Source organism: Chinchilla lanigera, unplaced genomic scaffold (assembly GCF_000276665.1).
Source record: "Chinchilla lanigera isolate Chin_1 unplaced genomic scaffold, ChiLan1.0 scaffold00055, whole genome shotgun sequence".
Lineage (NCBI taxonomy): Eukaryota > Metazoa > Chordata > Mammalia > Rodentia > Chinchillidae > Chinchilla > Chinchilla lanigera.
This window is the reverse complement of record NW_004955456.1, coordinates 5731500-5746286: the sequence shown is the minus strand read 5'-3', so window position 1 is coordinate 5746286 and position 14787 is coordinate 5731500. Positions and strand designations below refer to the sequence as shown.

The 14787-nt window shown below is 61.4% G+C and overlaps 1 protein-coding gene across 1 annotated transcript in view; it reads right to left on the bottom strand.

Moving 5' to 3' along the window:
- The window catches only part of Tns3 (tensin 3), a gene marked incomplete in the record, with an annotated part of 140352 nt that overhangs the window by 65753 nt on the left and 59812 nt on the right, over nt 1-14787 (bottom strand). The window contains 5 exon segments of the mRNA XM_013520558.1: nt 7513-7588; nt 7824-7884; nt 8678-8790; nt 10715-10798; nt 13376-13440. Of these exon segments, the coding sequence (XP_013376012.1) occupies nt 7513-7588; nt 7824-7884; nt 8678-8790; nt 10715-10798; nt 13376-13440 (399 nt within the window).

Here is a 14787-nt window from a genome sequence, read left to right as displayed (position 1 = left end):
GGGAGGGAGAGGCGGTCAGGGTCTCAGCTTGCTTGGCTGGCCTTGGTGCGCTGGCCCAGGTCCACCCCGCCTGCCTGCGAACCTGGATTTGCGGTCAGAGCCTGGCCCTTCCTGGATGACCCAAGGCTCGCAGCTGCCACCAGGTGCTTCTGCCAGGGATGACAGCATGGCCGCCCTGTCCCCAGGAGCCAGGCTGCCCACGCTGTGCCCACTTCACCCGAGCACATACTCATCAGCCGGGGAGGCGGCTTGCGCCAAGGGCGCGAGGGCGAGCTCAGTGGCTGTGGCCCTGCAGAGCAGGGAAGGGGCCAAGGCCAAGGACGCCCCCAGCCGTCCCCAGGGGCAGCTCCCAGCCCTTGCCCCACACAAGCTGCCCAGGGCATCAAAGGTCTCCTGCTCCACGTCACCGGCCACAGTGCAGGGCCTCAGGCTCTCCTGGGCTCAGGGCCAGGTTGGCACCCGCGGGTAGGCACACAGCGCCCCAGCATCGCACTCCGCTGCCCCGCAAACCTCTTCCCTCACCCATCCGGCAGACAACGGCACCCGACCTCCAGACCACCTCGGTGGCGGTCTCCAGCTCTCGTGGGAAAGACCTGAAACCACAGGCAGACCTCGAGAGGAATCCAGTCCCCACCAGGACACCTTTGGTGCCCCCAGGGCCCCGTAGTTACCCATGATCAAGTCCCCGTCTTGGTAGCTGGGGACCAGCACTGTGCCCTTAACCCTTAGCAGGACCGAGCAGCACCCCAGGGTCGCCTGAGACGGGAATCCTGAAGCACAGGGGCGACGCCAAGGCTAGGCATCCCCAGCAGCCCTTGGGCTGCAGCGCGGCCTTCGATCACCTGGGTCTCCCTCCAGCTCCTAGGACAGGCTGGTCCCCGGCTTCCACCTCTGCAATCAGCGTGGCAGCCAGCTTTGCGGCAGGAAGAACTGCGACTCCAGGACATTCCCACCAGCAGACCTGCAGCACTCGCCCCGGGCCGACACCTTCCACGGCAGGACCACGTGGTCGGCCAGGGATCCCGTGCACCAGGAGCTCTACCGCGCTGCTTAGGATTTCATGTCCCAAGCGTGGCACAGGTAATACAGTACCACCCTATCTATTGTTAAATAGATTTCAGGAGCGCTGCAGAGGAATCCAACACAAACCCCACTATCTACGAGGAGCTACACTCCGCCCACAGCCAGTCCTCTGCACGTGCCTAGACTGCACCCTAATCCAACCAACTGTGGGTAGAAAGTATTCAAGGAGACACAGCATCTGTGGAATCATGTAAGGACTTCTTTCCTCCATATTATTCTCCAAATAATGGAGTATAACACAGTTTCTGGGTTTTTTGGGTTTTTAGCAGTACCAGGGATTGATCCCAAAGCCTTCAAACCAAGACACACCCCCTGCCTGTTTTCATCTTCTATTTTGAGACAGGGTCTAGCTGGCTTGCTAAGTTGCTCAGACCGGGCTTGAATTTGCGATTCTCCTGCCTCAGCCTCCCACAGTGCGGGATAACAACAGCGATTTATACTGTGTTGGGTATTAAACATCACCCACAGAGGGTCTTAAGTCCACAGGGGGTCGTTTTATGCAGCACCCGAGAACCCCGGGATGATGGTTCCCGCACGGTGCTGGAACTGAGCTCTCTGCACACTGAGAGGCAGTTTCGTCTGTCACTTAAGGGGAGCAAAGTACTGTCTGCTGGGTACACAGTGCTTGGGGCTGAGAAACACTGAAACAACAGTGACGTCCACAGGGCGGCCTGGGACACCACGCTCTGTCTAATGAAGTAACTCGGAAACTTGGTCTGACCCCATTTTCTAGCGGTGGCGTGAAGTTATGCCGATGTCCTCGGCAGTGCCCTACGACCGTGGTGACCAGGCCTGGTCCCTGCTCTCGCCATGCCAGACCCGGCTAGACCAGTCTGAAGGCAGGCACGGAGAAACCTCAGCCAAAGATGGAACCCACGGCCTGTGTTGAAAGACAGTTCCGGGCTACAGGCCTTCCACCTGCCTGGCCGTGCAGCTACGCCGTGCTGTAGACCCCTCCTCGGAGCAGCACCCCGAACCCACAGCATCGCCTCAGGATGCAGTCCCCACAGCGCTCAGCCCGCACTCAGCAGTCAGCTCCGGTCCCTCCCTGCGCCAGCCATCGCCGGAGGCCTGACCTCCCGTGTTCTCTGACCCAAGCAGGCAGGGCCCTTTGTCCAAGCTGCAGAAATGCAGAAATGCAGAAATGAGAGCCACGCTCTCCCCTAAATGCCAGCAGGACTGTCTCGACCTCAGGGATCTGTGTCCCTGGGAATAAGCTGGAACCACAGAGCTGGAGGCCGAAGATGGCTGAGCTGCACGGGCCCCACGCCTGCAACGCCAGGCCAGCTCACCCCGCGCCCCCTCCACCGTGTCAGGTGGCCGTGATGCCCTAAGCTGGGTCACACTCCAGCTTGAAGGAAGGGGACGCAGACTGGCCCAGGTCTTCACCCAGTGGATGGTGAGGGTTCGACAGAGACGGGGCCCAGGGCCTCTCTTGGGAAGACTCAGAGGCCCGAACTTGTCTTCCCAGGGGTCACCCCAACCAGCCCCCAGATGCTGGCCCTTCCGCTGGTGAGCCTGAGCCCTGCCAGCTTTGTCCCCATGAAAGAAGACCTGCAAATCTCTACGCAAAGTGCACATTCGCCAGCATCAATCAGGATGGAATGGGCCGGACAGGACAGGACACTCTGAGGGAGCTGGGGAGGCTGCGGAGCCCGCCTGGAGGTGAATTTCCACCTACAGCACCCTTGGGGTAGATCCAGCCGCACCGTGTCCTCGGGTCCTTCCCAAGCCTGGGATCCTGCCCAAGCCTCCCTGGAAAGCCTGGCAAGCGAAACGGCTTGCATTCATTCCTGAGCTCTGCCCGGATGGGGTCGTGACCCTTCCTGCCCCGCGCTGCCTTCAGGACAGGTGCGCGGGTGAGTGGGCTGCGCTCCGGGACCTGTGGGTGCACGTCAAGCCGTCCCGGGGCCAAAGTGTGGGGTGGGCGGAGGGCAGTCGGTGCAGACGGCCAGCACCCCATGGGCGTCTGGGTTCCCCTGGAGGTGAGCAGGGGCTGCAGAGGAGGAGCCTGTGATGAGTCCGCACTTTCACCCGGGGGGGCCCAGCAGGCTGCCAAAGGTGGGGTGTGGAGGCCACATCACTCGGGGGGGCCTGCAGCCAGGGGCACACTGGGTTCAGTATCTGCCAGTCGACCCAAGCTTGCGTTCAGGCGGAACCAACAGCACCGGGCTACTGAGCTTCAGCACAGCACAAACTTCCAGGCAGGGATCGGACTGTGGGCCGTGACCCCGGGGTTCTGCCCCTGGACGGCCACCGTCTCCAGCCCAACCGTGAAGCTGCTGCCCCGTGACCGGCTGGACAGACTGCTACCCACCCCGCTAGACTCCAAGGGTGATGTCCACCCACAGGACACACCCCGTGCTGCCTCCCCGGGAAGCACTGATCCCAGCACGGTCATGCTCCACGCACTTCGTCACCCCAGCTGTGGGCAGCTGCTCCCCCAGGAATGCCGGTGACCAGCCAGAGCCAAAGGCGTGCAGCCAGCAGCAGGCTGAAGGGCCCAGATCAGAACCGGGCTGTACGGAGGCAAGGGTGTTCACGAAGGTGATTTAGTTAAAATACAGCTGCTGGGAGGCTGGGGCTGGGCCCTGGGTTCAATTCCCAGCACTGCAAAACATAGATTTTAAAAGATCAGGCGGATCACATGAACTCCAGAGTCCTCAGAAGAAGAAGAGCCTGATATGACCCTGGGAAGGACAGCCTTGTGACCCAGCCTCGCAGAGGGGCCCGGGAGAAACCAACTCGGCCAGCACCTGCACCTTGGACCTCCGGCTTCCAGAACTTAGAGAGAGAAGAAGCCTGCGTCCTACAGTGCAGCCGGTGGGGCCACGCTGGGGTCCGCCGGCCTGGCAGCTTTCTAGCGGGCAAACCCCTTAGCTCGTCACTTTTGTGAGCGGAGCAAGAAAACTCGCCCTGTGTGATGGAAAATCACCCTCCTCGCCGCCACCCCGCCGCCCGCCTCCCATCTGATAACTGCAGAAATAGTCACCGCGTGCTCGGAGCAACGGAAGCACAGGAAGCCCCGGTCAAGGCGAAGGCACCTGGAATATTCCGTGCGTGGGGGAGAACGGGGACAGGAAGGAAACACCCTATCGGGACCGAGTATCTCTCCTGAAGGGTCGAGAACCTCCGCTGGCCAGCAGGGCTAGTGGGAAGGAACGCTGGGGAACAAGGGGCCCTGCGACAGGAAGCAGGCTCCCCCAGGCCCCCGCTGAGCCCCACAGCCGGTGCCAGACCGCTCCGCCTCCAGTTCTCCCTTCTTGCTTTCTTTCTTGCACCCGGGGCCTTCACACTGAGCCCATTCTTATTTTCATTTTGAGACAGGGTCTCACGGAGTTGCTCATTTGCCCATGCTGGGCTTGAACTTGGGAGCCTCCTGCCTCAGCCTCTCTAGACGCTGGGGTTACAGGTGTACACCACCACGTCTGGCTGCCCCCGGTTCTCCCGGCTCATCTGGAGCTCAGGGTGAAGGTCCCGGGTTCAAGGCTCAGCACCAGACATACATAAAGGAATGAATAGACAAACGAGGTCTGAATCAGAAGCAAATTCGGGGTGTGGAGAGCCCGTGAGGGATCTGGGAATCTTCGGGAGGCGGCCTGAGATGACAGCGAGAGGAGAAGCCCCACGGACAGGCAGGACAAGGCCAGCATGGGCAGGGCGAAGACGGGAGGGTGTGCAGGGGCAGGGAAGGACTCGGGACGGGGTGATGGCAGCTGTGGGGTGAAACCCTCACCCAAGGCGACAGCAGTAGGAGGAGTGAGGGGAAGTGACACGGCAGGGCTTTGGGCTTCGGGAACAGGACCGGAGCCCCTGTGAAAGGGGCCGGAGAGCTGCTGTGCGCTTTGCACTTCCTGGGAGTTGGACAGCTGGGCCTCACCAGGTACCACCCTGCCCACACCTGGATCCCCGACTTCCGGCCTCCATCACCACGAGAAGGGAATGCCGGTGGTTCCAGAGCCACCCGGTCCAGTGTTCTGTAAAAGCGGCCTCAGCAGACTAAGCCAGCCTTCCCCTGTCCCCCGCTGTTTCCGGGCCACCCTGAACTGAGCGGCTCTGCTCTACCAAACCCTCCAGCCATGCCGGCCCTGCCCTGGCACCGGCAACCGCGGACTGAGTGCCCGAGACCGCGAGCCACACTAACCCACTTCCTGCTCCAGTCCTGAGCACTGGGTACTGAGTCCCAGCCACGGCAAACCTGACCGACACAGCGTCCTCCCCAGAGACGCCCACACTCCCATGGCCCGGGTCTCCCCGGCCCCTACGCATCGTACAGTGAGCTAGGAGGGGACAGGAGGGTCAGGGCACCCAAGTCCTGCTCCGGGAGAGGCCTGTGTCCCCTGCTCCTGGGTCTCAGAACCAGCGCTGCTCAGGGTGCCGCTTCTTCAGGCTGCCGCTGACCCAGCCCTCCAAAGCCTCCCCTTTGGGGACTAGCAGGAGCAGCACCCAGAGCCCCCCGGACCCCATGATCAGGCCAGAACCCCACGAGCCGCAGGTGCTGGAACAGGGGCACCCACAAGGCGTGGAGCCCACCGAGAAGGTACCCGGCCAGCTCCTTGCCTTGCTCCCCGGGGCATCCCTTCCTCCGCTCGGCCCCCAAGGCTGCTGCACTTTTTAGGGTCTCAGCTCAGCACTAAGTGACGCCCTAGCCAGGGACAGAAGTGAAATTCCCAGAAAACTGCAAATAAGCCTGGGTGCAGACTTTACGTACGGGGAAGAGCAGGTGCAGGTCCCACAGGGAAGGCCGCTGAGCAGCCGGGCAACGGGCCGCTTGGGAATGCAACAGGGCGCGTGCTTCAGTAAAAAACGCAGCACGCGCGGGACACGCGGCCACGAACCCCAGAATCCTCCCTTCTCGCTAAGCGCCGTCGCTCCGTCATCTCCGCAGTCTCTGCAGCAGCTCTGGAGTCCTCTTCCCGGGTATCTTCAGCCGCTCGGTTGTGGCTGCTCGATGCCCTGAATCCACTGAAAATGTTCACCTTTCACTATCACTGTGACCCTGGGGAGGGGCCAGAAGTCGCACAGGGCCAGGTCCGGTGAATAAGGTGGATGAGATACCTCAAGGAGTTTTTAGGAGCTGCCCTCCTGTTGGATGGAGCCCGGCAGCAGCACCCACTGTGTTTGTGATCCACCTCATAAAGACACCCAGGAAAGAGGACCGCAGAGCTGCTTCAGAAAGCGGCAAGAACGACAGGACGAGTGCGCTCAAAGGCAGGCGCGTTCACGGCCGTGTGTCCCTCACTGCGATCGTTTTTAAAAATGTAAGCGTTCACCGTGCTTTGATCACGCCTGGAACACCTGTGGGCCACCAAACCGCGAGGAGAGCTGCGTCTCCTTCAAGTGGATTTTGGACACCTAGGCAGCACCATGATCCTCTGAGGACAAGCAAAGTGCCACCACAGCAGTGCCACCGAGACAGCGCCACGGCCCCTCTGCCCACTCTGGACCCACCTCAATGACCCAGTGACAGCCACGTCCTGGCACTCCTAATGCCCAGCGTACTAGGGGGCCAAGAGGGGCCAGGGACCAATCCAGAAGAGCAGGCCAGAAGAGACAGAGGCTGGCGACGGCTCAGCTAGCGTGCCGGCCACCTCCCATAGGGCTTCACTTGGGAACAGCGCCCCCTGCTGGACCTGCCGCCACCAGCCAGCGCCAGTCTCTGGGGGTTGGAGGCCAGGAGCGGCACCCCCAGACCTCCCGGTGGTCACTACAAAGGGAAGCAGCCAAGACCACTCATCCCCAAGGCCCCACCGGCCCCTCCAGGACCCCACCCCGCAGGGGTGCACAAAGCCGCAGCTCCTTTGCCAAATGCCCCGGGGGCTAGAGACCCAGCTGGACATATCCTCAGACGAGAGCAGCCGGCCATCACTGTCCCCTTCCATCCCCTCTTCCCCCACAAGCTTGCACATTCCGGTTCCAGGGCCTCTGTCCTGGGGCAGCAGAAGGGAGAGGCCGGAAGCCAGCCTGGCACCTCAGTTCCCTTGCCCCAGGGCTGTGGTGAAGATGGAGACCCCGGCGTGGCCAAGTACGCAGCCCGACAGAGCCTAGCCGGCACACCCTGGGCCTTCTGCCCTGCAGAATTCATCTCGGGAGCAGGGCCCAGGACCTCTGAGCCCCATCCCAGCCCTTCTGATTTTTTGAGACAGCATCTCACTAAGTCACTAAGTTACCCAGGCTGAGATGGAATTTGTGATCCTCCTGCTTCAGCCTCCCAGAAGGACCGGATTACAGGAGTGCACCACCATGCTGGGCTTGTGTTCTTTGATTAAACTTTTTTAGTCAAACAACTAATCAATTGCCTTTAGGTCAAAACTAGTCTCCATTTTCCCTATAGTTTTTTGGGGGTTTTTTCCTAAGGAATCATTTTTCCCTTTGGGTCATTTTTACTAGGACAGCAGGCACAGTGGCTGCAGGGGTGCTGGCACTCACCATGATATCCCCCTTCAACAGCTGGGCTGGCTCTATGGCAATGCAGATCCTGCTTGGGCTGTCGGGGCCAACGTTGCTTTGGGATAAACAAAAGGAAAATCATTATGAGGTATCACGGAGTCATGCACACGATACATGTTAAAAAACACACATAAACTGAAGACTCAGACAGGACACAAGAAGTTCCCGTAGCCCTGCATCCAATTTCTGAGAACCTGCTCTGTGGAAATGCGCCAGGAATCCTCGGCACTCAGCCCACTGCCCCACCCCGCCCCCGCCTCTCCAGGACACAGGCAGGGCCGGCCACTTACTAGATCCCCGACGTGTACACGGGCTGCATGGCCTGGTAGAGCTTCAGGAAGGGTCGGCAGGCTGCAAGAGACACGGCTGCCTGAGCACAGGCTCGGAGCACACGGGGCACGGCCGGCCCACTGCAGGGCAGCCGGGAGAAAACCGCCCCTGCCTGGAGCCGCCCAAGCCCCAGAGCTGCGGGGAGACTTGGCTGGACCTCACCCGGGTCACGGGGCTCCGCGAGTGGGGCCGGGGTCTCAGCACCCACGAGTGGCTCAGCAAGGGGCCGTTTAGACTTTTATTCATTCATTCCTTCATTCACGGCGGCACGGGGTTTGAACCCAGGACCCTCCCACGCGGCTATATCCCCAGCCCTTTTGGATTTTTCATTTTGAGACAGAGTCTCCCTAAAATGCCTCAGTCGGGCTCGATCGTGGTGATCCTCCTGCCTCAGCCTCCCCGAGTGCTGGCATTACATGTGTGTGCCCCCACCATGCCTGGCAGGATTATTTTAAAGAGCAGGAGCAGCTGGGACCCTGGCAGGTGTGGAGGAGGTTCCCATGTCAGCCTGAAGCCAAGCACGCGGCTGACCGTGGGGCCAGGCCGATGACGGCCTTCCAGAGTCCATGCCGGGGACACGGGGTGTCTGTGACCCCCTACTGGCCACCTGTCCCTGGCCTGGTCAACGGTGTGGCCCAGGACCACACAACTGGGGCTCCGTGCACACACAGGGCCGCAGCTGCGACCCAGGAGCCCAGGAGCAGCACTGGGCACTGTGGGGGACAGCAGGGGGCCAGGGCCAGGGCCAGGCACGGGGGCACCAGCTTAGGGGGCAGGACCGGCCGCACACCAAAGCCGCCCCGCCGCGACCCACCTCCGCCGGTGTCGAAGTTCGGGGTGCCGTGCAGCACGACGCAGTGCAGGAAGAGGGGTGCGCCGTTCATCTTCACCGAGCCCCGCAGCAGCCCGCTGAGGAACTGCACGTACCTGCGGAGGAGGCGCTCAGAGCCCGCACCCACAGGCGTCCGGGAGACCCCGCCCTGCCGCTCGCAGCCCACCCCGGGCCCAGCCCTCTGGGGCGCCGTCCACACGGACCGGGGCCAGGGACCCTGGGCACACAGAGGCACCCACACGCCGGGCATGGCGCCCGCCCTGAGCATGGCACCCGCTGCTCCGAAGACCTCGCAGGAAACAGGACCGGCACCAGGCACAGCGGGCCACGTCCATCCTGCACCACGCCCAGCCCCTGGTGACCGGAAATGGGGCCTCAGAGGCCCCTGACTGCTCTGCCCTGAGCATCTCCTGCTGGCCATGCCCAGCTGCAAACCCAGGGCCACCAGGGCTCCACGGGGTGGCAGGGGTGTGGCCAGGGGGAGATCTTCCAAGGCAGGAGGACACGATCACTGGGATCCTCACAGAGCACGACGCCCAGCAGAGGGGAACCAGAACTAGACCCTCGCCACATGCGATCTCCGCACCCGCGGGCCTCCCTCCTGCTGCCCTGCCCAGAGCTGGTGCTGCCCCTGCACCCCCGTCAGCAGCCCCGCTGCTCCTCCTCCCCTGCCCTGCAATCTGCGTCGGGGCAAACCAAGTCCCCTAGGACTCCGAGGCAGCGGCCACCTGCAGGAGGTAGTAAGTGCCTGTGCCCAGCACAGGGTCCTCACGACTGCCTCGGAGTCCCCGTGCAGACCAAGAAGCACCCCTCGCCAGAGCAGCCTCGAGGCCAAACTTCCGTAAGGACAAACCTCCACTGTACACGGAGGCTCGGGCCCTGCCCATCCATCAAGCCGCTGAGTTTGCAAACTGAACCAGCGGATGTTTCTCACGCATGTTAGAAATACACAAAAAAACCTTTCCTAGAGCCCGAGCTCTAGCAAAAGCTCAGAAAACAGCCTGGCTCGGGGAAGAACAGGAGTTCCTGCTTCCATCCACCCGGTGCAAACCCAGTGGGCAGGAATCTCACAAAAGCCAGAGCCCTGGTGTCCTCCGAGGCTACAGGCCACGGTCCGGCCACAGCGACTTCCTGCGGGGCCTGCGCCCAGAGTGGCCCTCAGCCAGGCTCCACCCCACAACTCCAGACCATGGTCCAGCGTCCTGCAACACCAACAGCGGCCAGCATCTGCCGCACACAGCAGCTGGGAGGGATCAGACTCGCACACACAGGGGCACGGTGCAACTTCTCTCCGAGACAGGAAGCTGCTCTATAGTCACCCTGGCCGTTCCTGGAACAATCTCTGCTGCCTGGCCTGGAACAAACCTGCAAAGCTGCTAGGTGACAGCCCCGTGTTGCCACCGCAGAGGAGGCGCATCGGGCAGGAGGCGGCCTGCGTCTCCGCCACACCTCTCCCCCACTTAGTCCCTCCAGACCTCCGCCCGTGCGGCAGGCAGCAAACGGAAGTCCTGCTCTCCCCGGCAGCAGCCTAACACTGCCCGGGTGTGCGGAGTATGGGAGAAGAGAAACTGCAGCTTCAGCAAACTGCAGGAGTAAGACAGGAGCCCAGCTTACAGGGCCCTGTGTTTTGCCTATGTCGATAGAGTTGTCGTTGGTCCCAGCTACGTGTCTCTCCTTCCAGCAGCCTACAGGCCTGTGTAAGAACAGTGGTGACCCAAGGCAGAGAAGCCAGAAGCAGCACAAGCACCGTCTAGGCTGCAAGTCAGGGTCATCGGGCCCCGACCAGCAGACGGCAACCAGTCGCAGCTCTGCAGGGCTGGAAACCCCACCGGGGGCCGGAGAAGGGGTTCTGGGTCTGCAGCGTGGCGCTCCCACAGACAAGGACACGAGGGGTGCTCCCTTCCGCCCTCGTGGTCAAGGGCACGATCCAAGGGTGCTGTTCGGGTGCCCTCCCGCCCCGGCTGCTCAGTGGTGAAATCCAGTTCGCCCCTCCCATCCAGGGCCAGGGTGAAATCCTACCGCTTCTGCGAAGGCTGCATCAGCACTGAGACTTTGTCATCATAAAACTTCTTCATCGCGAACCTGTCCAAGGCCTGGTCCGCGCTGGGGAGCAGAGAGGGCAAAGGCGGCTCAGCTCTGTGGAGCTCCCGCCCCACGGCCAAGTAACCAGCACGTGCGTCCCCACCAGCAGCTCCCTTCTCTGCAGCCACCGTGTGCATTCGTCCACCTTCACAGCCCTCTGGGAATGCATGCAGGTCAAAGGGGCGGCGGGATCGGTGGGGCACGCCTGTCTTCTCAGCACTCTGGAGGCTGAGGCTGAAGAATCGCAAGTTTGAGCCCAGCCCCGGGCAATTTAAAAACTTAGCAAGACCCTCTCTCAAAATAAAAAATAAAACGGGCTGGGAATGTAGCTCAGTGGGCTGGTCCTGGGCTCAGTCCCCCAGTAGCACAAAAATGAATGAATAAATAAAAATTAGAAGAAAAAAAATGTGGCCACACCTGCAGGGTCTGAGCCCAGGTGTGAAGCCCCGCCCCGCCCCACGGGAGACGCTGAGACAGGACGCGCTCTGGGGCTGTGACTGGGACGATGGAGGACCTGGCCTCGGCACCTCAGGCGTGCAGGGAGCAGACAGAGCACGTCCCGCACACACCCACAGGGGCCCAGGAGGCTGCGGGACGCTCCCAGGGCGCTCGCTTTGAGGGCTGGGCTACGGGACACTGGGGAAGGGGCACCGGGGTGGGCAGGGGTGTCTGAGTCCCTGGGGCCCGCAACTCTGCTGTGGGACCGACGTCAGAGGGACCCTGAGCCTCAGCTCTTCCGTGCCACTCGGGGTTCACAGAACTCCCACAGCCCCACTTCGGGGCGCCCCCCAGTCCTCAGATCTGAGCCCAGCATGAATCCCGGAGCGGGTCACCGTGAGCCGCCACCGCTGGAGCTGTGTACGCCCAGGGCTGTCCAGAAAATCGGACAGAGGTACAGGCCACACCCAAGAAAAATGTGCAGCTCCCCTGCAGAAAAAGCACTAAACAGGATTCGCACACTCGGAAACAATACGCAGGATCAAAGAAAATACATCCCAAAGCAAGCCTGATGGACCTGCTTTCCCCAAGCGCTACGTGGTGGCCCCCTCGCTGCTCTGTCTGTCCACACCAGGGCACGCTGGCGGGGCGTCACACACAGAAGGTCCCGGAAAGCCCTGACACACTCACACGTGCGTGGACAAACCGCTCCTGGGCTGGTAAGCGTGCACTCCGCTGAACTCACTTGTTTAATCGCACGCCGGTGTACACCGGAGGGAGGCAACACTCACACCAGCGCTAACCGCATTCTCAGTGCCAATAATCAGCCGAGTCTCGGCTCTGTCTGAACCGCCCTGCTCTCACCACTCGTGACTCGGAGTTCATGCTTCCTGCTGTTTGCAGCCTGTGACAGTCAAGCACGTGTGTCTCTGCTTCTTAAAGAGGAGCTAAGAGGGCCCTGGCGGAAGTGATGAGACACAGGTACAGCAAGAGTGTGTATCACGGAAGCTCGAGGAGAGAAAGCCCGGAGCAGCCTGATTCCAAAGCAAAGCTGGACGCAGGCCGGGCAGCAGAGCCGGGGGTGCTGGGGTCCCTGACCCTGCGTCCGTGGAGCAGTAGCAGCAGCAGTACCAGCCACTGAGGCAGGCTGGGGAGAGGCCAAGGACGCCTGGGTGCAGGAGCAGGCGACAGGAAACGTCCAGAGCAAAGCACTTCCGCCTTCCAGGCGCCCCTGAAGGGGCCGCCGCCACCCATGGGGCGGGTGCTGGGGAGGCCTTTGGGCCACGGAGGGACTGACAGGACCAGGGTCGCAGCTGTCTCGGGTCTGCACTGGAGGAGCAGCTTCCCCCCCGGACTGCCAGAGGAAACATCCGGAAATGCACCTCAGCCCTTCCCGCTGCAGGGAGCAGGTGTGGATCCAGGCGCGGGCTTTGGAGCCCGGCTCACAAAGAGGCTTTGAGGGGACCGGGCAGATACACAGGCAAAACACAGGGGAGCCTCACTTTCCTCCCTTTCCTTGAAGTTGTGGGGTCATGCCCGGGCCTAACGCTGAGCTACACTCTCCGCCCACAGGTATTTCCCAAACTGCACTCGGCCGGAGCACACAGCCAGCTTCAGACAGCGCGTGGGTCAGGACGGACCACACCTGGCGGGCACCCGAGCCCACACCAAGGTCCCCTGGTGGCCATTGCACCTGCAGAAGGGCCCAGGAGCGCTGCCAAAGCGCCCCCCAACACTGTCCCGCCCCTGGGTCCTGGCCCGGCCTGGCGTCCCGCCGCGGAGTATGACACCCAGAGCCAGCGGCCCCAAGCCTGAGCCTCGGTTCCCCATCTGGACAGTGGAGGATGACCACGCCTCAGGGGGCTCCCGGGGAGGAGGCAGGAGAAGAGGCGAATGCTCAGCGCTCTTCCAGAGGCCTGGGCATGTGCCCTGGTGGCCGTCACCATGGCTACCCAGAGGGCGTAAACCGGCCTACGGCGCTTACCCAAGGACATTCGGCTCTCTGTGGCCGGGCGAAGACTGAGCTCACTCCCTCTGCACACCTCTGCACACGGCCTTCCCACCCACGACCCGGCCTCCCACCCGGGAAGCGTCCTATGCACGAGCCCGCACCCCTCCGCAGGAGCTGGGGTCGGGCCCGGCCGCGGCGGCCCGTCCTACCTGGCTGAGACGTTGGTGAAGTGCATGTAGGACGAGATGACCACTCCGATGCGTCCTTTCCCGCCCTGCAGAAACAGACGGACGACGTCGGACCCCACAGCACAGACGCCCGCCCACGGGAGGACGCTCAGCAGGGTCGCCAGCCGGCATGGCCCACACACAGCTGCAGACACACGTAGCCCGCCACATGGGGGCGCCACTGAGGAAGGAGAGCGGGTGACAGTGACCCAAGAGGCTTCCCCCCGCCCCCGCTGTGAGAAAAGGGTGCCACCCTGGCTCGGGTCACAGACGGCCATCACGGCAAGCACGAGGCCTTTCTACGTGACACACAGCTCGGCTGCTGCTGAAGGGGAATGAAGGAGTCAAGAGTCTGATGAGCCAACAGTCAGCCTCCGGTGCCACGTGAGCAGCCCTGTCGCTCTCCTGGGAAAGGCAAGGGGCACCTGGTCGATGTCAAATCCTCTGCGGCTGAACCCTGCTCCAGCGGCTATCAACTAACTGCAAGCTTCTAATGTGCTTCTGGCGTGAAGTTATACTTGTTTTAAGAACAGAAGTTCAGCTGAGCGTGTGGTGCACGCCCGTGATCCCAGCACTCAGGAGGCTGAGGCAGGAGAATCGCTGTGGGTTGGAGGCCAGCCTGGGCTACAAATCGAGTTCAAGGTCAGCCTGAACTATATAGTGAAACCCTGTCTGAAAAAGAAAGAACAGAAATTCACCTATGAGAAAAGAGCCTCAAACAGACAGCATTCACTGCAGATATCTTCAATCAATTATTTGTGTAGCACTAATTACAGATAAAAGAAATATTAAGAAATTCTAGGGAAGAGACAGACAGCAACATAGTCATAGCAGAGACTTCAATGCCCAACTTTCACCAGTGGACAAAGCACCTCGATACGAACTCATTTAAAAGGAAAAAAGCACCGAACAGGAACGCACCCTGGACCCCCCACACACACACGCTCAGGACGCGCAGCCCTCTCCTGGGTCACAGGAGACTGCAGCGTGGACCTGTGTCGGGACACAAAGCAGTCTCAACAGCGGTAGGAAGACGGCACCGTATCAACTCTCTCTGCTCACCGCCCAGGCACGAGGCCGTAAATCAGTAACAGTGGGACTCTTGGGGTGATCACATCACAATGGCTGACAGCTAACAACAAGCTCCTGAGCAGCCCCCAGGTCCAAGAAGAAATTAAAAGCAAACAACGCTGTAACGAGACACACTGAAATGTCCGGGGGCAGAGCAAAAGCAGCTCCCCGGGCGAGATCCAGGGCAATAAGCAGCTATAGCCAAGAAGAGGCCGAAAAGAAACAACCTAACCTTACACCTCAGGGAACCAGAGAAACACCCAGCCCAGCCCAAAGCGAGCAGAATTAATGAAATAGCCCAGCTCAGAGCAGGACAAAACAGA